The 22,318-nt window shown below is 42.8% G+C and overlaps 2 protein-coding genes across 2 annotated transcripts; both read right to left on the reverse strand.

Annotated features, from left to right (window-relative positions):
• Positions 1-277: 277 nt before the first annotated feature.
• On the reverse strand, positions 278-1,968 carry LOC124695285 (butanoate--CoA ligase AAE1-like). The gene has a single exon (XM_047228145.1). It carries the CDS (start codon positions 1,966-1,968, stop codon positions 322-324), a length of 1,647 nt encoding a protein of 548 aa, XP_047084101.1. The 3' UTR covers positions 278-321.
• Positions 1,969-7,053: 5,085 nt separating this feature from the next.
• LOC124701337 (calcium-dependent lipid-binding protein-like) lies at positions 7,054-15,080 on the reverse strand. Its single transcript, XM_047233392.1, has 11 exons — positions 14,724-15,080; positions 14,519-14,620; positions 13,743-13,793; positions 12,867-12,987; positions 12,358-12,476; positions 12,172-12,270; positions 11,431-11,511; positions 11,267-11,349; positions 10,236-10,461; positions 8,248-8,415; positions 7,054-7,699 (listed from the first exon to the last, which is right to left on the reverse strand). The coding sequence occupies exons 1-11, from the start codon at positions 14,826-14,828 to the stop codon at positions 7,328-7,330; spliced, it is 1,527 nt and encodes a 508-aa protein (XP_047089348.1). The 5' UTR covers positions 14,829-15,080; the 3' UTR covers positions 7,054-7,327.
• Between the last annotated feature and the right edge of the window lie 7,238 nt (positions 15,081-22,318).

Raw genomic sequence — 22,318 nt, forward strand, 5'->3', positions numbered from 1 at the left:
TTTTCCTGGTGGTAGAAGCATATGCTCTCATGTGCCGAATTAAATATCGGTAAGATGCTTGCTATTGAGCAACTGTCCCTCAGCGGAGTTTGAGACGTTTATCAGAAACTTAGGCATGCAACCTTCCTTAAATATCGGTATTATACTTGCTCGGAGTATCAACTAAGCAATCACGATCTATGAAATTACTGAAGCTTTCATTCATTGTGAGATCAAAGGACACTAAACACAGGCTTCAAGTGTAGAGTATGTTGGCATCATGGCAACAAATCTGATGCAATACAAGGCTCGAGTCTGAAACTGAAAGCGTGTAAGTACGTGCTACAGCTTGCTTGTGCCCTGCTTAGGTAGGCTTCCCATGGCCCTGGCCTTCTCCCGGAGCAGATACTTCTGCGTCTTGCCCGTGGATGTCTTGGGCAGGTCGGCGAAGACCACCGTCCTCGGCGCCATGTAGCGTGGCAGCCGTTCCCGGCAGAATCCAATGATGTCTGCTTCCGTCGCATTGGCGCCGTCCTTGAGTGTGATGAACGCGCACGGCGTCTCGCCCCAGTGGTCGTCGGGCCTCGCGACCACGGCGGCGTCCAGCACGGCGGGGTGGCCGAACAGCGCCGACTCCACCTCGATGGAGCTGATGTTCTCGCCGCCCGATATGATTATGTCCTTGGACCGGTCCTTGAGCTGGATGTACCCGTCCGGGTGCCGCACGGCGAGGTCCCCTGAGCGCAGCCACCCGCCGCGCATGGCCTCCGCCGTGGCAGCCGCGTCTTTGTAGTACCCGCTCATCACCGTGTTCCCGCGGAGCATGACCTCGCCGACGGTGCGCCCGTCGGAGGGCACGGTCGCCATGGTCACCGGGTCCTTGATCTCCAAGCCATCCAGCATCAACTGGGGCACGCCCTGCCGCGCCATGATCCGGGCGCGTTCGGCGGCCGGTAGCGCGTCCCACTCCGGCTTCCACACGCACAGCGTCGCCGCACCGTACGTCTCGGTGAGGCCGTACCCGTGGACGACGTTGAACCCGAGCTCGTCCATCTTGGCCAGGATGTGCGGCGGCGGAGGCGCGCCGCCCGTGGAGATGCGCACCGTGCCCGGCAGCGGCCTCTGCTCTGACGCCGGCGCGTTGACGAGCATGCTGAGCACCGTGGGCGCGCCGCCCATGTTGGTCACCCTGTGGCGCACGATCTTCTCGAAGACGACCTTGGGCGACAAGCTCCCGGCCATGCAGACGCTGGTGCCGCCCTGCGCCGCCGTGCCCCAAACCATGCACCACCCGTTGCAGTGGAACATGGGCACGGTCCAGAGGTACACCGGCATGGTCGGCATCTCGTTGGAGACCACCGCGGCCAGCGTGTTGAGGTACGCGCCACGGTGGCTGTAGATGACGCCCTTGGGCCGCGATGTGGTCCCCGACGTGTAGTTCAGGGATATCGGGTCGCACTCGTCGGCGGGCCACCTGATCTCGAAGCCGCGCGGCGCGGTCCTCAGAAGGGCCTCGTACTCCGGCGCACCCTCGCTGCTACTATCGCCGTCGGTGATCGTGACGAGGAGAGGCATGCTGGCTTTGTCTTCGGCGAGCAGCGCAAGCGCGTCGCGGGCGACGGCGAGGAACTGCGACTCAACGAGGAAGACCTTGGCCTCCGAGTGGCTGAGGAGCACGGACACCATGGCCGCGTCGAGCCGGGTGTTGAGCGTGCACAGGACGCCGCCGGTCATGGGCACGCTGAAGTGCAGCTCGTACATGGCCGGCGTGTTCGCGGCCAGGACTGCCACCACGTCCCGGCGGCCGACGCCGAGGCGCGCGAGCGCGGACGCGCCGGCGAGGCACCGGTCCCGCGTGTGGCGCCAGGAGTACTCCCTGTCACCGAAGACGACGGCCGTGCGCGCGCCGTACACGAGCGCGGCGCGCTCCAGGAAGCTCAGCGGCGTCAGCGGCACATAGTTTGCTTCGCACCGCACCGATCCATCCATGGCGACCGATGTCTGTGAGAAATGAGATCCACCGAGGACTGAGCCTGTGCTTGATCTGAGCTCAGCATTATTCGTCAATCATCTACTAAAAAAAGGTATGCCGGCAATCCATTTCCTGCCCTGACTATTTGATTATTACGTTCATGCATGTGTTCATCTTTTTGGACTAGTGGTGGTATCTATTATATTTAAACAAACGCACGCTATCAACCAAGTGGAATCTCTTTTCAATTGTATACTTGCAGCTGGCTCTAGGTGGCTTTGTGGCAAGCTGCAAGGGCACTGATCGAGACTGAAACTTAGTGTTTTGTATTCCGAACACGGCCAAAATTTCCAAACATTAGAGGCTTTACATGTTTCTAGCCTGACGCATTACCTTAATGGTACTCCGATACACACGGCATTAAAACAAACAAAAGGCAAAATAGTAAAATTCATGCTACACTGCTCTATTTCTTGTAGCAGCAAGATAAAAAGTTCAAATTTTCCAAAAGCGACGCTTCCAAACGGAAACAGTGCACAAACGTTGTCATCGTCCGATCATAGATCTTAGATTTCACCCTAGAGATAATTCTCACTTTCAAAACAATGTCTTCAACAAGAAAATTATAAGGTAACCAATTAAATCAGACCTTAGATTTTCACACTAAAAGATCAGACTAATAACTTCTCATGTGTTGTCGCCCCCATTTGCATACTGCTGCTACGAGTCCTGAAACACCAAGCAAATTCCTCATTGCTGCAATGAATTGAATCGCCATTACTAGACCTAAGCTCTCGGCTTCCATGACATTCTCCGCCTCTAAATTAACCATGAAATGAAACATGTCCCAAGATTGGAGCATATAGCAGAGCTTCACGTTGCTCTCTCCTGAAACCAAACGGTCGGGGAAAAAAATATAGGTGCGTCAACCAGATCCCATCCGATCCAGCAAACTCCAGGCATGATGTGCCCAATGGAGTTCGGGCCGGCGGAGCCTTCCGAAACTCAATAGTTTGGTCAGATCAAAGAGGACAAGCATCAAACAGATCTGTGTCTAGGTGCAAGAGGAACCATAGGACCGCCGTCATTATTCTGGCGAGACAGCGCCCCCATGCCGCCGCTTGTCGGCTGACCCCCTTCGGCGGAAGAGGAGGCAAGCCTACGCATGAACCACGTGCTCACAACGGCCCGCTAGTCTCCACACCTAGCAAGATAGCCATCACGATGCCACAGCGCGGCCGGCAGTGTGAACCACGCCGCCTCCCCATGCACGTACGGATGACCGGCAGCCACACGGGAGCCTAGACCTACAACCGTCGTGTCACCCCAAGCCCGGACGTCCAAGGGAATCCCCCGCCGCCACGAACAGGGCATTGCCCATCGCCGTGAGTAGGAACTTCATCTCGGGTGGACGCTACGCCCAAGGAATGTCGTCGCATGCCCGGTATCGCCGCCCAGCCTCCGTGCGCAGATGATCACCAGCGCCGTCCCCAGCTTCCACAGCGATCACTGCCGCGATCAACCCCCCGCCGGCACCTACGGCACCGAACATTCCGCCACCGCGGCCCAGGCTGGCAATAGTGTCGGCAGAGGAGGCCACCAAGACTTTGCTGGTTGACGGCTACGATTTCGCCCTGGTAACGCCCAGGGGGTACTGCAACCGTCCACCAGAGGCTTGACATGACGAGTCCAAGCATGGAGCGAGTTCAAAGGGTTTAGGCACAAATTCGTGAGCTTCTCAACCCATATGTACACTGTCAGTGGAACCGGGCATGTACCTTAGCGAGCGTATCGCCTTTGTGTCACACACTATTGTAGAATGTCAGGTATTGATCTTGTAGAGTGGCATTTCCAAGCCACTTATCCTCCCATAACCTAATATCCAATCCATCCCTAATAAAGAAAAGCCCATATGGGAATAAGAATTTCTTCATCACCATAAGACCAGCCCACAAGTGTGAGTCTCTAGGTTTCCAAAAACCCTGAGACAACGCACATGAGCCAACATATTTTCTTCTAAGCTTCAGCAAGGAGCTTGAACCATTTACCAATGAGGGTCATGTTCTTGACCTCAAGGTCTTGAATCCCAAATCCTACTTGGCCTTTGGGGCGGAAAATCACACTCCACTTAGGCAATCGATATTTCCTCTTCTCGCTATCACCTTGCCAAAAGAATCTTTATCAAAATAATCCAATCATTTTAAAAATCCTTTTCAAAGTTGGAAGAATAAAATCATATACAGTACCATGTTACTTAGTACTAAAATAATGAGAATCAATCTTCCACCCAAGGATAATAGTTTTCCTTTCCAGCTAGATAATCTAGTTTGCGGTCGTTCTTCCACCAGTTTCCATTCAGCATTTGTAAGCCTCCAATAATGAATCGAAATACGCAAATCGGAAGAAGCCTGGTGACCGGGTGTATACGTGAGCACGCATCCATTGGTTGACACGTATCACATCTAGCAATCCACTGTTACCATCATTGTTGGGTTAGCAAACCACATCAGCACTAACAACACTTCCAAATCACGCAGGACCCACCTTTTTGAATTCAAATAGTGGGCTAGATGCACTTTCAAATCACGTAGGACCCACGCCAAGTACGCTTAGCGATGGATAAGATAACGTCAAGCCAACATATCCAATTGACGAGAACCGGATCTCAACGCAGATCGTGTGGCATCTAGAGGGTGCTCACGTATACACCGAGTCACCAAATCCACTCTCATACCAAATACTTAGTAGGAAATTGACATTGGCGCAGCCAAATAACTCAGCATACAGGGCGACATCTTCCTTGAGCCTCGCCAAAACAAAACAACTCATTCTTATGGAAATTAATCTTTAGACCCGACAATTACTCGAACAATAGAATTAACTTCAGTTTTCTTGCTTTTTTGATGCCATGTTCCATAAGAAGAATTGTATTGTAAGCATATTTATAAATAGTAATCCTTGATCAACCAGATGAGGAATCACACCTTCAAATTTTCCATCAGACTTTGCACGTTGAATCATGCCGGTGAGCATATCAGTCACTATATTAAATAGCATTAGCGATAATGGGTCACCTTGTCGAAGCCCCTTCTTGGTCTGGAAGTATTTGCCAATGTTACAATTGACTTCAATTGAAACACTTCCGCCCGAAATGAAGCTATGTATTAAAGCACGTCACTCATCAGAAAAACCTTTAATTCTGAAAGTCTGCTAAAAGAAAGAACACTTAAATTATTCGTAGGCTTTCTCAAAATAAATTTTTAAGATTATCTCATTCCACCTTTTCTAGTGTAGTTGGTAAAACGTTTCATGTAAGATAACCACCCCATATAGGATGTTTCGTCCTTGCCTAAAAGCAATCTGAGAAGGACGAATCACATGATCACCAAATAGTTTAGCCTTATCGTGGAAACCTTGATGAAATTTTCGGTTAGGTGGATATTGCTAGATCATTTCTGCATCATTAACCTTAGCTAGTAAAATTATTTCACCAAACTTTAGGCGGAACAATTCTAATTTGTCTGCTATGAAGGGAGTTGAACAAATCTAGAAGATGTGACTTGATAACATCCTAGAAATTGTGATAGAATTCAGCTGGGGGGCCATTAGGACCTGAAGATTTGTTGTGTTTCAAAAATCTCTTTTCTTACTTCTCCCTCGGTATAAGGTGTTGTAAGATATTTTCCTCATCCGAAACATAGGGAATATTATCGGTTCGAGACACATCCAAAGAGAAGTTGCCTTCGTTGGGTTGCGCCGAACAAAGCTCGGTAATTAGTTAACAGTATAACTCAACCAACTAGGACTCACCACAGCGATTTGAAGCTTTGCACCGTCAGATCTGGCCGTTCGACGTTCGAGATCATTCCCAGTCACCGAAGCGTCGGTTAACCCAGTTTCCATCGGCAGGTCGCGTCAAATAGGCCAGCCGGCCATTACAGGGCCGCTACTCCAGAGATCGAGTTAGTCACTTTGTAGTTAACTGGGCCGTTACCTCCACGAAGCCCATGTTTCAGCCACACTAGGCCTCCCTCTCTCCCACTCCCAACGCCTCCTCCCCTCCCGACGTCTCCTTTCCAGCAACCTTCAAATGCTCATGGCCTTCAATTGTACCTTCATCAAGAAGTAGTGAACAAATAATTTTCTCCATGTGCCTGCCATTGACAGTACTATAGAAATATCTTGTATTTGGATCTCCTTCATAAATGAATTGGGATTTAGAACATTGAAGGATGAGATGAAATGTGTTCAGTTTATACTCCCCTTTATGAATATAAAAAGTTTTGGTAGTTTAACATATTTAGGAACGGAGGTTCAAATATTTAATAGCCATTGGCTAACATGTGTGAAATTTCAATGAGCTTAACAAAAATGGAAACGATTATGAATTTTACGATTCCGGGGGATGCGGTGTCTACTAGAGAATAGAGATGCTCTTATCAAACTAGGTTATAATTTCTAAACTAAAAAAACAAAAATATCAACTTGAAGTGAGATCTAGTTTCGAGACCAAACTAATCGTCATTGGGTGGGTAACTTACATACTACATATTGGATAACTTGCACGTTACTTCTGGGTAACTTCAATTTCAGTTTCGAAAAAAATGTCGAAACATATTATCGTATGATCTAGTTTCAAAGATGTCGTCGCTGCCCAGTTAAAAGAAATCCTTATACTTCAGCTTTATATAAGACGGGTAAACATGAAAATGGCCGTACATATACCCCATTAGCGAGTTTAGTTTCTAATACGCACGTGTGCTGACATGGTGTGTGAGTTTTTTTTTTTGCGAGGAAAAAATTCCATTAAACTATGACAGAATTACATTCCTGTTGAACAATATCACTAAGAACTGGTGGAAAGCTCCTAAGCCAGAATTGTGTGATTTTATCCTCCCTACCCAGCTTTGCCATGACATGCCCAGCTGCATTTTGCTCTCTGGCAATTTTCATAATCTTAGTCTCTCTCTCCGAGAGCATCCTTAATGGATTTAATTAGATGGACTAGCGAGGAGCGGTTCATCTCAGTAGATAGAACCATGTTCACCGCCACAGATGGTGTGTGAGCTACTATGTACGTTCGTCCAAACAGAAGATGAATATTACATGAACAATTAAATACCATCCTATTTCATTAATTTGTGAAAACTTGCCTTCCAATTTACAGTAAATCTGCTTAGAATATTGTTCAGATAAAAATAAAATACAATGAACCAATTGGCAAATACTCCAGTTCATACGCTGGAAAAATATTGCGCCATGGATACAGCACAGTGAAAATGCAAACCGAAAATAGCACTTCGTATGATCCTAAGTATGGCAGGTTCATCGAAAACCAAAAGTAAAGATGACACACTGCTCCAACTGTACACCATGTTATGCAGAAGCCTGATCAGGCTGAGGAGCAGTAGAGCTGCTGCCGCTCTTGCGGGACATGCCCAAATGACCTGTCACAGTCCTCCCCATGAACTTCCCAGCTTTACCAAGGCCACTGCCCACGGCACCAATACCAGAACCAACAAGCCCTGCGCCAGCACCGAGCCCTGAGCCCACGAGCCCAACACCCCCAGCAACGCCAGTGCCCACAAACCCAACACCTGAACCAACCAGTGATGCAGCGCCACCAAGTGCATCCATTGTGCTGCCAATTACTCCAGCCTCCTTGAGCCGCTTCCTCTCCTCTATTGCTCTCTTTTCCGACTCCAGGGCTTCCAGTTGCTCTTCCTTGGTAAATGGATGGTACGTGACCTGATGACTCAAAATATTAGATCAGTTATTTTGCCCAGAAACCTCACTGTGTTAGTCTTCTGCAGTCAAGCCAAATTCATTTACAAACATGTGTTCATGAAATAGGGACAAAAGAAGTCGGTGCTTATTTATGCATTACACATGCAATTAATTACCCATTAATTTACTTATATAACAATGACAGATAAGATGCAGAAACAGTTCTTGCAGACAAGGGAAGATATTTCACACCGCCCATGGGCAACAATAAACCAGAATATGCCCACTGGCAAGCGCAACGGGCAGATCCTAGGACAGTTATTGGGCTACCACCAAGCCATACTACATACAAGCAACTACCGATCCAAAAGCACATGTTGGTTTTATGCTAAAAGGTAATCGTAATTATGGCTGAAATACATCGGGCATCCAGCTTTGCTTATTATGACTCACAATGGAGATAACCATGCTAACACCAATCTCCCATTGTGTACGCATTAACATCTACTATAGAATTCTTTAGCTTGAAGGCAATATTGTTAAAGCGAAAATAGAATACCCACTCTAACCTTAAGATGTAATGATCCTCTATCCCCGTAGTCTTTAATTTTAAGTGAATCCAGTGACTGCATAAGCTTCAGAGTGATTTCAGAGGGAGTCTCAGGCTGAATATTGTTCACTGCTAGTTTAGCCACACCTAGCCTCTTGTCTTGCTGAAGGTTGTCTTCATCATAAACCTGCCGAAGTCAGATCATATATGTCACCCAGTACAAAAATGCTAGAAATCAGCAAATCAAATTGCAATAGTAACAGTTACCCATCTGTCCCATAATATAAGATGTTAGTACAATCAATATAGGGGAGTATATTGCGGAAATCCAATTCGGCTCCCGGGTGCATATGAACCTATTGTTTAAGGATGGAGGGAGTAAGATATGAACAACTTATATCTAGCCGGGTGGCATGAACAATTCAACGAAGTGATGCCTAAGGCACCAAGCAACGCTCCGAATCATGCCAGAGTGCCAATGTCTTTCTTGGGTTAACAATACAAATTGCCCAAACAAAGGATGAGCAGTTGGATATGTTGTGTACTAGGGTAAGAAGTGGCTCTCAACCCTAGGGTAAGATAGGAGAGCTGATCCTCTAATTTTGCTTGCTTTATTCCTCATAGGGGTTCCTCTTTATAGAGGATTATCAATCCAATCTAAGTAACAAATCATAGATCTTATCACTAATTGGCTTAAGGCCCAAGCTAAAAGACATCTTTCTAATTTAAAGGTAAATTACCTAACATGGAGATTGGGGATCTCGTACATACATGGCAGGGATAATACACATTAGTAGTCTAAGATAGTGGCATCGTGCGGTCAACTCTAAATCAGTGCGCATACATATTTAATCCAAGAAAGAACCCCAGTTTGCACTCTCTGTGCAGATATTTTGTCCATTTCAGAATATCTAAATTTGAAGATAGACTTGTCTGGATATTGTTTGTTTGTTTAGTTCAACAGAAATGACAATACAACTGTTAAGCTTCCTCTATTTCAATGTCAGAGATGGCACGTGCTAAGTTTTGGTTGCTGTCTAGGCTTTCTCAGGTTGACTTATAAAGATCAAGACATCTGGGCATAAATTTGAAACTACGAGGACTGATATACGAAGAATTAAGTATAGCACCACCACATTGTACAATCCTTATCACGATTACACCTTCCTAGAAAATTGTGATAAAAGCCTTAATGTTTCTTAAAGTGTCTACAAAAAGCAATAGCAAATCTGCACTCCTCACTTACATAAAGTCTTAAGACACTTATAATTAGTCAATTTATTAAATTAAATGTATCAGTTAGTAAACCATTAACCTGTTTGATAATCAACAAAGACAGGTAATCTACTTACATAACGCTCTATTAGGCCAACAATGTAAACTCGTCATGGGTGAGAAGCTGGTCCATTAGACTGGAACTCTCAGTCTCATTACAAGCCCCTTAACTATATAACTTTTAAGTATTTTTACACCAGAGTAGTAGTAATAGCATCTTAAGTTCAGGACTTCTAGTACCGATACAATGTTTCATAAACTAGCCAGCTAAACCAAAACCTTAACTTACTGCAGGAAAGATGGACAATTTAGTCATACATCAAAGTCATCAAAACAAATATTGTCCCCTCAACTTCTCATTGATGTAAGTATATTTAGGCTGAGCAAGATAGGTTGGGCCATCCGGCCATGCATGAACATTTCAACCTACGCATCGGTGAGCCTGACTTGAACTGAACAACCACCAATCCACTATAGCTTGCTGGAGCCCCAATTTAACAGAATTGTTGCCACTGCTCACATCGATAATTTTGGTTTACAGTCTACTGCAGATAGTTTTTCAGTGAGCATAGCAAAGCTTTCCTTTTTTGGAGCCTACACAAGCTGGCATTGGTTTAGTTGTTCTAGATATATTCACTTCATGTAAATAAATAACTTTTAGTTGATAGCTGGCATTTTACCTCAGTTTAGTCCATCTTCAAAAACGGAAGGAGTAAAACAACATAGAATTACCTCGAGAATGACAGATTGGGTTTCCTTGTCTTCAACAATCAGCTCAAATGTTTCATTCCATTCAGGATTTAGATTGTTACCAATGACTTTCGTTTTCACCTTGAACATCGGACGCACATACAGGGTCACATAGGGATCAGATTTACCAATCATCTCCTTGTTCTTCAGAGACGTTGCTTTTACTACAGTCAAAGAAAGTCTTCCCTCAGGTTTAAGCTCCAGCTCACTGCATAGAAAGTAAACACAGCCAAAGAGTTAAAGTCAGTAGATGCCACTGGGATCTTGCACATTATACAAGGAAGCTCCAAAAGGAATATGAAGAAAGGAATTAAACCAATAAATTCCTTATAAGCTAGTTAACAGAATTAAACCAAGAAATTATGTTTTTGTGACGCTTTGTGTATGAATAGAACGTTTTACCATGATGTGAAATATAAGATTGATTGCCCAAAGATTCTCTAGAGATGAAGTGCAGGACTTGGTGTCTACTAGAGAGGGTTGGACTGGAACAAAAGATGAAATGATGCTGCAAAATAGAATTTTGAAAAGCTCCATGACAATGTCGCTCAATCTAACTTTCTGGATGGTAGCATGCTAAAATATTGATTGCGCCACGCACACTTGATTGTCCGATTAAAAAAATTAGACCACTTTCTTCCTATTAGTAAATTCATACAGCTTGTTTGGACTGTTACATCTCCTTGTTAATGTAGTCCTTTTACTTCTGCTAATAACTGGAAGAGCATATCAAATGTTTCTGAAGTTCACATCCCAGGCTATGGTCTCATCTTTGTCTGTCTATCTCATCTCTATTCTGTCTTTATCCAACCTTGGTTCATAACAGAACTATGGTTCATAACAGCACATGCCACTGCAAAATTCCCCGACATAAGCATGCCAACGCCCACTGCAGTTCTAGACAACTTTCTAGTTGCAATTTAATGTGCATAAGTTTTCCAGTGGCATAACACACACAAGCAGGAAAGCGGGGATCCGTCGACCATTGCAGCAGTAAAATGAAGAAAACTCACCTTGTATCAACATTGACACCAAGTGGAACAACAATCCTGTGTGGCCACTGGAGCATGTCATTAACAATTGAATTGACAGTATCCTAATTGAAGGGACAAGGATCATGTCAGTTCTAAACAGTTTGTTAGAAGAATTCAATGTTCAAAAATTCTCAAGTCATTACATCAATCATATCAGAAAGTCCTGGAATAGCAGTCAGGCTTCCTCCAACAGCCTTCAACGTGTACTGTATTTTTGGCTCTGGCTGAAGCACAAAGAAACCCCAGTCAAAGATTATACAGGAAATTCACATATTTGAAAATGCAAGAGGTTCCAAGCATCAGAAATAACATTTATAGAATATTTCCTAATTCTTCTTGTGATATGTTGTCAACAGAAAGATTACATCTAAAAACTGTTCAACTATAATATCTAGTTGCTTCGCTGCATGAACTTGCACTGTCTTGTGGAAATGCCACCAGTATCAAGTATCAACACATAAGATAGGTGGTATCAAAGAACCATAAAAAAAAAGACTGCCAGTGTCAAAGCTGCCACCATCATTATGTGAGGCCACAAAATAACGTCATTTTATAAGTAGGAGTAGCTATTCTATGTTGGTTTAATTTTAAGGCCTTCCCAGGTTTGACTGGCCTGATATTCTATGTTACCAATCCATTATGAGGTCAGCTCTGGTCTAGTGTTGTATGCGGAAGAAACTAAAAGTCAATAAATGTAAGGAATGAAACAAAAAAACTCAAAGTTAATTGTATGTCATCTTAATTACAAACCAGTCCACAGCTACCTTGTACTCTTTTTCTTCCTATCTTTTAGCCAAAAACACATGATTCTCTTGTGCAAACTAAGAATATTGTAAAAATAGAAAATTGCAGCTCTTGTAAAAAAATGGTTAGTAGATACATGCCTCTGCGAGGAGAGCAACAAGCACAGCAGAGATGCAGGGAATCTCTTCTGATAGTTGAAATACAACACGGACAACTGTAAAGACCTGGAGATCCTTGAGCTGAAAGATGGTTCACAGAAAATATAATTTATTGAGGGCTTAATTTTGCAAAGTTAACCATAGTAAAAACAGACAAACAGTCAAAACCTGAATAGGCAGTGATGCAACCCGAGCATCAACAGCAAGGATTATGCTTGGATCACCACCCCAGCGGAAATCTATATCCATTATGATCTGGCCTGGCTGAAGATTTTGGATACGGATGCCTTCAAAAAAGATGACATGATGTCTTTCAGTCACACGTATCTAGACAGCAGCAACATGATTAAAATTTAGTTTAGCCTGGCATTAGTAAACGTGGAACATGAACTCATATCATGAAGGGAAAAAAGTTCATTAGCATCACAAAGAGCCGAAATAAGAGTAATAATATCGGCACAAATCACATCCCAGATATGCACTATTCTACAAAAACAGCATTGTTATTTGCTCACCATAAGTAAAGAGGGATGAAACAGCATTATCAGTTCTGGCCTAACGCCAATAGGTCTCTCACTTGGCTAAGAAAATAGGCACACATCGTCGCAAAAAAAAGGCATAGACACAGAGCAAGCATGCAATACATAATAGAGAGCCCAAAAAATATAAAATGAAACCTTCAATCTTTGGCGACACATTTCCAAGAGAGAATTTGTTGAACTTCAGAGATTTTATTCCTGGAGGTCGGTAATCATCTAGCAGTGGTTCAACAGATTCCTTAACAACTGCAGTTGCAGCCTAAAACCAAATGAGAAGTATAGTTAGTAGTACAAAGATGGAATACAGATATTAGTGTAGAATATACAATGCAAAAAAGCTTTAGCGCATGGTAGTATGAGATTGTACTAAAACAAAGAAAGCTGTCAGTTTTCTTTATTAACAATCTAATGATATTTAACAGTGACCACAAGCAAACGACTTAGTGCACATTTCATCACCTGGTGGAAACTGTAAGTAAAAATTCAATAGATATATAATTTCTTTTGACACGGTATCTATACAAATTTGACCATTGGTCTGACCAGCATTTAAGTAGAATATCAACATTTAACAGGCTACGTTCATAACCATTAATCAGCAACTCTAGGATGCAACAACTGAACAAAAATCAGGGGTATTCCAAATGCCAAAACCATTTTGTTATGCTCAGTAGATGTTCACATTAGAGCAACAAAAGTAACTAAAAAGTTCAAGATGTTCTATTTAGAAAACAAATCTCAAGCTTTTAGTGAGGGAAAGTTCGCAATAAAATCCACAAAACCTAAAAGAACATGGAATGTACCCTATGAAATGCCAGGATAGGAATACCGAGAACATTAAAGAAGCAGTCTGCAATTCAACAGGTTGATGAAAATACCATACACCAAGGGATGGAAATTGCTAAAAAAGAATATCATATTCGTCTTCACTAGCAAGCATGATTTTCCAATTGGTGAAACACTTGACCGTTTATGTTACTCTAGATTTGCTAAAACAGCAAAAGAAAATCTTACTTGGGAAACAAAAGGCCAAAGTTTGCTGAGATGCTTGTTGAGCCATTTCACCTGTTAAGACAAAAAAAACATTGTAGGCACAACATCAATTCTAGGTCCTGTTGAGAAAATGAAATAAGCATGAACAGCTTCTCATAAACCCACTGCATGCACAAAATAATTTCTAGAAAGGAGAAGACTGATGGTCTAAGCCAATGAGTGGATGTTGGGCAGGGCAGCACTGGCGCGTGTGACACGGTATGGCGGTGAGAGGATGCAGTATGCTGTGTGTGTGTGGAGTCAGTCCCAGGTGGTGGGAGAGGTGTACATGCAAGGGAAAGGAGAAGATGCCAGTAGTGGAGTGGGAGGAAGATGACGCCTCGGCTGGGGGAACTGGGCAAGGGATTGAAGAAGAATTTAGGGTAGGAGATCCAATGGTGCGGAAGTAGTCGAATTCAACAGCTATCGGGTGTTCAAAAGCTTCCCTGTTTCAGACATTTGATGCCTAGCTAGGAGCTTCTTTAAGTAACCGAGTGTTGGTGTGTCACCTACAATTCACCCAAGGCTCTCTCTATATTTGTCTAGCATTTGAACAAGAAAAGTGTACCAGCCTACGTAAGTCCATCAACACTTGAAGATGCTAGCATGTAAAAAAAAAAAGTGGCAACAACCAACTTTTCAAGACAGACATGCAAGTACTACAGTTGACGAATCCAGTGGTCAAGTAGGTGGTTCTAGTTTCCCTTCAAGTTCATATACTGTATAAATTAGAGTAAAATCATAGCAGTGCTGCTGACCTGCTCATACTGTGGGAAGGAAATCCACTCGGGGAAATTGTCGCCGCAAAGCTTCTTGAGGTCGTCCCTGCCGAGAGAACCAAGGGCCTTGATATCCGCAGCCTGTAATAAGTTGGCAGTAGGCTTATTAGCGGTAACGGCGGGCGAGCAGTCCTCTCGAAATGGAGTAGTAGTAGCAAGAGAATACTAGTAGAAGATAGCGGACCTTGGCAACGCGCTTCCTGCTTCGCTGCTGCATGACGCGGCTCCAGCCGGCCATGATGGCGACGCCGACGACCACCCCCATGAGCATCCCCGAGATCAGCCCCATCGCAGCGGGTCCGGCTACCTTGGATTCGCGCGTACCCTAGCTCCGATTCCCTTCCTGCTTCATGGAGCAGCAAAAGGCGGCAGCCGGGGAGATCTGGCAGGTGGGAAGGGGGCGAGGAGAGGTTTGGCGTGCGCTCGCGGTTGTGGATCGAGTAATCGGGAGTTGGGAGAGGAGGGGGGCTAATTAGTGGAAGCTAATTAATGGGGAGTACTACACGCTGGCTGGCTGGTGGCATGCTGGATGAGGAGTGATGAAAGGAGTCAACTTGCTAATAAGAGGAAGTAATGCCATAGATTGATTGGTTTGATCCATCGATTACAGGGCACACTATGCGATGCCACCATGGGTGGGACGGGCGACAGCCGGCCACAGCCGGTCCACGGGTGACGAATCCAAGGCTCCCATGCCATGCTGGCATCCTCTAGCGGATCCTACAAAATGCATACATTTCTGAACTCCCATATTGCAGTCTTTGAACTTACTAGATGACCTGTTGCGCTATCGCGCAAGTGCAAATGAAAGCGTATTAATATGTCAATGAATACTGACATATAGAACGGTAATTTAATAAATAATTTATTTAATAAATAATTTATTTTGGTGCTTAAATATATATTTTTGGTGATGGTTCATGTCTTGAGTTGCTATATACGCATCAAATATGACGTTTGTTTCTTGTTCCTCTAAATTTTACAGAATTATACAGGATGTTTCATACCAAAATAGTTGTAAGACGATCTTTCATGTATTGGTCATTCAAAGTTAATGCGGAGAGTATCCACGGTTCTATTAGATTCGCCTTCCATCTTTGCCATGAGATTTTGTTTTCCCATTTTATGCTATTGTCCATTGATATTAAATATTTCACAATTACTACAACTTGGCAGGCTTTACCGAAACCACATTGGTAAGCACCATATGGTATAAAACTAAATCATCAACATATCACGTGGATGTCTAAACACAATAAGTAAGTTCATATCATTATATTTTAGCAAAGTAGCAGCACATATCAACATTTATTTCTTCTCAAAACTAAAGCAATATTAGAGCAGTTTTCCAGATTCTAAATGATTTTTTCAAATTTGATCAGTGTTTAAGCGAGTGCCCAAACTTCTCATTAAATTTGCTTTATTTAGCAAAGTGCGCAAATCGTTTTGCTCTAATGCACTATTGCTACACATGGAAAGAGAAACAACATCCTTAATCTGTTTTTTTCTGTCGAGAGCCAAGCTGGATCTGAATAATGAACAAGCATTACTGAAGCTGGATCGACAACCAAACTAAAACAATTAGGTTACCTGAAGAAGCATATCCTCCAACTCTCAAATAATCTTAACAACCAGCAGTGCTCACCAACTGTTTGTAAACTGTCACATCGTTTAACTTAAACCATATAAAAAACCATACAGCAGCAAATGCTTCGAGCAAGACTCGTCAAATTTCAGTCTACTACTTGTATGGAAAAAGTATAGAAATTGTATTTGACATGTGAGGATCGATCATGTGATGAGAAATTCAGCTAGTAAATATCACTTGTACATATAAATTGTAGCTGCAGTGGAAGAAGAGAAGTATTCCAAGTCTCGTACTCATTTTCTAAACTATATATTTGGATAGGCTCGGATAATCTGATTTAGGGACATCATGAAGTAAATAATTTATCTGGGGAAGATTGGTAGTGCTGAACTGTTGATCATACATTTAGTAACAAACGAGCATCTAACACGTAACCATATTAGAGGGAACGCCAGTGGCTCTAGGAAACAATGAACACTAAACTCTCTAGTATAGAAAATCAAGCAACAATACTACTTTTTATGCAGGTCCTTTGCCAGGCCAGTGTTCTAGGAAACGATGAGTATATGATATGTATTTTTCTTGTGCATTGGCGCATGACCCCGTAGAATTTGCACCGATTTACGGTTTGTATAAAATTGATGAAAATCAGGTGAAAACGAAAATACGAATTTTAGATTTTACAAAACAAATTCGATAGGATGAAATTAGGACAATGCACACAAAATCATGAATGAAATAGCAAACGCTCATATACAATCAAGAAAAGAGGAAATAGAGCAATATTTTGGGGCTTGCCATGGTTCACGGCCCGGTAAACAGTTTGTGAAGTGCTATATTAAGCATCTGTAGATATCGACAGTAATAAAACATCAAATGAATAAAAACCTATTTGATAGGTGAAACAATATGTAATTAATATGCATTTCAAAGGTTGTTGGTTGTATAGTCTGACTTCTGCATCAAAATGATGTTTATGACATGCTATCGGAGAGAATGTCGCCGTCACTTCTCCCGTCACCCTTGGTGGGTATAGTATTGTTAATGGCTTTGGAAGCTGGGGACGGTGAGCACCACCTTAATTAAAAACTGGAAACCCCCTTGCAGATTCAGTTCTTCTGAAACGTGGTCCTCAATTAAAAATTCAAGATCCCGATGTCCCCGTCCCGCGCCGGAGCTCCGTCCCCGTCCCGCTCCGGAGCTGGGCTCGCGCCCTCGACGTCGACGGTGAGCCCGCATCCCCGCCAGCCGTCCGCGACCGCTCAGGAGCATAGGAGTCGGGGCCTCCAGGAACAGGGGATGCGGGGCAGAGGCGGAGCCTCCAGGAGCAGAAAAGGCGAGTTCCCCCGCCGGCCGTCCCCCGCATCAAGTAGCTTTGTTGCCGCCCCTCGTCGCCCCGCCGCTGTGGCGCTGTCCGCAGCTCCCTCCCGCCGTCGCTGCTCCGCTCGCCACGAGGTCGCCTCACCTGAGGCTCCAAGGAGGAGAGCCGCTTGCCGTTGGTGCTGCGGCCGCAGGAAACAGTGGAGAGTCGCACCTAAACCGAGCATCTTGGAAGGTTTGCTCCATCCACATGCCCTGCCAGTTCCTGTCAAATGACAACTGTAAGGTTTGCTCCATCCAAACTGTTCTCGGCCATTGTACTTAGACGGTTTTACAGTTCACAGGGTTGAGTAGAACCAATCCAACAAAGTATGAGGTATGCAGTAAATAGAAAGGAACCAAGGACCAATAAAGTGAGATAGCTGCCATTATTTGATTTGGAATGAGGTTGCCCTACTCACGTAACTATCAGATCCTTTATTAAGCTATTAAAAATGTTGCGGAGTAAACTATACATGAGAAGATTTTAAAACGGTTTAGAAAATCTGTAACTCTGAAAAAACTTTTAGCACAAACGAACTAAGAGTTTTTGCTAATGGGTAATGAAGAGAACAGCAATATACTATGAAGCTTAAAAGATGTCACAGGCATGCATAAACAACAATATATCCCGCCTGGAAAAACTGTAAACCAGCAACAGGAGCACTAAAAAGAGCACCAAATTGTTACAGGCATGCATAAACACATGATTTTGTGGTCTTTACATTCTAAAACCAATTTATTATTTAGAGCGGTACCAAAAGCATAGAGTTTTGTTACGGAGCTGTAGGAAATTGTTACAGGCATGAGAAAGCAGTGTGGTTCCGTTTGGAGCAGTCTATGCAATAGTCGGTCACTCATGCTTTACTACCGATGGGCAACATCATCGAACAAAAGCAGGAAGGTGCCTAATTAGATGATTATGGTTCTGCAGTTTTTCCTTACACCCTAGTACTAACACGTGTAATGTTAGTGGTGACCAATCCAAGAACAGATGAAGGAGGTATTATGGAGGTCTAACTAAAAGCAAGAAGGGTTGATAAGAGTTTTTAGGAGAAAGCAAAAAGGTGTGATCTTGTATTATAATTATTCCCACAATTATTGGATTAGCTGAGTTAAATTAACATATCTTGATACGAAACATGTAAAAAAGGCTTTGATGTTGTTGTTGTATTTGTTGTAATAGTACTACCATGAAACCACATATTCCTCCATTTCATCAAGAACTAAAGGGGGAAACAATTGCTGCAGGAGCTATGTCTTATATTCCAGCTAACGAAAAAAAAATGAAACCACAGTTACTACGACAAGAGGATCTGGGCACAACCTAAACTTGTGGAGGACAACATTGGCAAAGATAAGTCAGGTTTTGGCATTAGCGAAAAGTGATTTAATATTTACTTCTATTGAAATTGTAAAGAAGGGGAAACTAAAGACAATGCATAGGAGGTCAGGTTTTTTACACTACGTACTAACAGTATACATGATCTTGTAAGTACAACCTGCAATGTAAAGTGCTCACCTCATCCATGAAAGCCTAAAGTTACTGCCACCAATAATAATAGGACAAGAGGATCTGGGCACAACCTAAACTTGTGGAGGACAACATTGGCAAAGATAAGTCAGGTTTTGGCATTAGCGAAAAGTGATTTAATATTTACTTCTATTGAAATTGTAAAGAAGGGGAAACTAAAGACAATGCATAGGAGGTCAGGTTTTTACACTACGTACTAACAGTATACATGATCTTGTAAGTACAACCTGCAATGTAAAGTGCTCACCTCATCCATGAAAACCTAAAGTTACTGCCACCAATAATAATAGGACAAAAATAAATAGTTAAAGCTCCTGTATTTATGAGCCAAGAAAAGAAAAGGAGGATGCATTACTTCCGTTCTAAAGTATCCTGCACAACTTTGGCTTGTACTCGTACAATACCCATTCTCGCCAGACCACGAAAATCAAAATGAATATGCAAAAAAGCTTTATGAGTTCAAAATCCTGGTAATCACGGAAGGCTGCAAGAAAAAATAAAGATATTTCATCACTTTCAGGAGAGCAGATTCACCACCATATGTGTTAACAAATCTAGAGAGATAAGAGAGAGATTCTAGCATGTCCTCACCATTCCACGAACGTTGTGCACCTCACCGACATCCAACAGGATCCTCTAGCCTTGCCAGATCCAACCATCATGTCCTGCAACTTCAGAGACGCCGCACACCCACCACACCCAGATGCCGTCAGCGTTGCTGACCTAGATGTCGCTGTCCACACGCCCAGGCATGCCGGCGCTCACCGCAAGACGAGATGTCTCATACACGCCATCAAGTCTGCACTTCCGTGTGGCCAGTGCACATCAAGAGAAAGAAACCAGAGGAAACGGGAGTGAGATGGACTCAACCATCGGCATGCACATAATCTGCAAGTATCTTGATGCCAGAAGAGAATGTTTGCATATCGGGAACCATGTTACCCTGAGAAATATACAACGGTGTCAATACTGAACATTATAAATGGCGGCATAGTTCTCTGCTTGTAAAACGTCTTGGAGATACTATGCAAACACACATGATTTATTTTGCACAACGTAGCAGTTAACAGGAATCTATTGATGTACATAGCAAGATTAAATGGATTTATTGAATCCTGTAAGATAAATGTATGCTCTTAAATCATGTTTACACAAAAGTAACAGAGAAAAGTTCTGTTTATCAGGATGGTCCATTCCAAAATCTATAAGCATAAGACACTTGGAAAATGACCCCATTTGCCCTCATACATCTGTAGTAATTCCTCAGCTAAGGATGTAAACCATCCGAATCAAACATAACAGTGGGCTCACTCAATATCTTTTTCTCAGCTCATGACCCATCGCAGGAACACAGAGAAAGCAAAAATAAATGGGCAAGATAAATGCATACCGTACCTTCTAGCCTCATAAAGTCTACGCTACAAAAATCAGACACTTAAAACTTGAACTTTCTTTTCTAACACCTGCAAATAGATAAAAAAGAATTAATCAAAGAAACTTGGCTCGCTCTGTTAAACGTGTTGCGGTTCAGTTCTGATATTTTCTTCAAAACTAAAACACATGCTTCGTATTATTTCCTCCTTAGTACAAAATCCTACCCCTGAAACATCCAACAAGAAAAAATGCACATATAGTTCAGCCTTCAAATAGCGTGAATTAAGATAATTAAGGGAGAGACAAATATAAGATATCTCTTTAATTAAGCCTTCGTAATATTGATCTTTAGAGGATTTCATAAATCGCCAATCAGAGAGCTCACAAGTCCTAAGCATACAACAATGGCGAGCAAAACAGAATGGGAAAGTAAGTTGAAATTAATATGGAGAAACACTGTAGTGTAAAATAATGGCGACTTCTCTGATCTTACATAAGAAAACATTCAGTTATAGGGATACGACAAATAAAATACCAAGGAATCACTTGAATGAGCATAACTTAAAAGGATACATATGTTAGATTAATCTCGTTCACAATCAAATCACAAAACCATGAAAATTTCAAATAACATAGTCTATGAAATAAGTAAATATTGAATAGAAAATTGTACCTTTGAACACTGCAAAAATTACATCTTTCAAGAAAGAAAGATGCAGAAATAATTAACCATGTCCTAATTAACCAATCAAGTTTTCAATCATGTGATTGTTGCCTGCAAATAAGAATAAAACCGTTCACAATTTCATCAACATGAACACGATGACCTGTACAATCCTACAAATCGGCATATGAGCTGAAAGGTTGTATTTATTTACAGCACTGAAATCTATGAACAAAAGCTATATAACTACGAGTTTTGCAAAAACAGATCAGCAACTTGTTTTCTTCTCATTACCTAGCCCAGTTCATCAATACTTATTAATATGACAATTCAGTACCATTAATCTTACATGACTTCCAACAACATTCATTTGGAAACACCAAAGCCAACACAAAGCATGTACAATGGCTCCTGAATAGAGTATAACCGCGTTCCATGCTAGGACGAGGGAGAGAGGCGCGACGGCAGATGATGAAGAGCGAGGGCACGGTTCAGCACTTCCTTATGGCTTTCAAATACCCATAATATCAGTTGGGCATTTTCCATTTGCACAGAAATATATTTCAATCGAAATAATTACACTGCATAAAACACTTCTGAACAAGTGATCAATATAAAAGAAATGTGCTTGGACATACCGGGTTTGTCGTATACATGGCTCGGATAGCAGCCGACACATTCGATGGTGGTTAGATCCTTCATCACCAACTTCCTTATGGCTGTCAAATAAGCGTAATATCAATTGGCCACTTGCATAAAAATGTTGTTCAATCAAAATATTGATCCAAAGCAATACCCTCGTCTAGTAACTGGATCCAAGATTAATATAATAGTCATGCATAATCCACCAAATGCTAAGAAAATAGAGGTCACAATATGTTTAGACCCTGCCTCAGCTCTCCAATACCTTTGTTAGATGCGACATATCACACATCACTACTACTTTGCATAGCAAACCAAGGCATTATGCAAGCAGAGAGAATTTTCTTAAATATTATTAGCACTGTCTACCATAACACAAACCATAACTGTACACGGAACTTTACGATTTCAAAAGAACCTGCATTTGCTACCTAGCAAAATCCGCTTGGTCACGATTGAGTTGGCGATGTTACAACCCCTTAGCCTGATTCTTCCAAAACCTGTATACACACTACAACTGTATTAACCTCTGATAAAACAGAAATTGCAAGCAAAATGAAATAAAAAGTGGTTTAACCTGCTGCTCAATTTTGCTGCTCTCTCAATAGCACAAACCCT

This window comes from Lolium rigidum, chromosome 3 (assembly GCF_022539505.1).
Source record: "Lolium rigidum isolate FL_2022 chromosome 3, APGP_CSIRO_Lrig_0.1, whole genome shotgun sequence".
In the NCBI taxonomy this organism is placed as follows: domain Eukaryota; kingdom Viridiplantae; phylum Streptophyta; class Magnoliopsida; order Poales; family Poaceae; genus Lolium; species Lolium rigidum.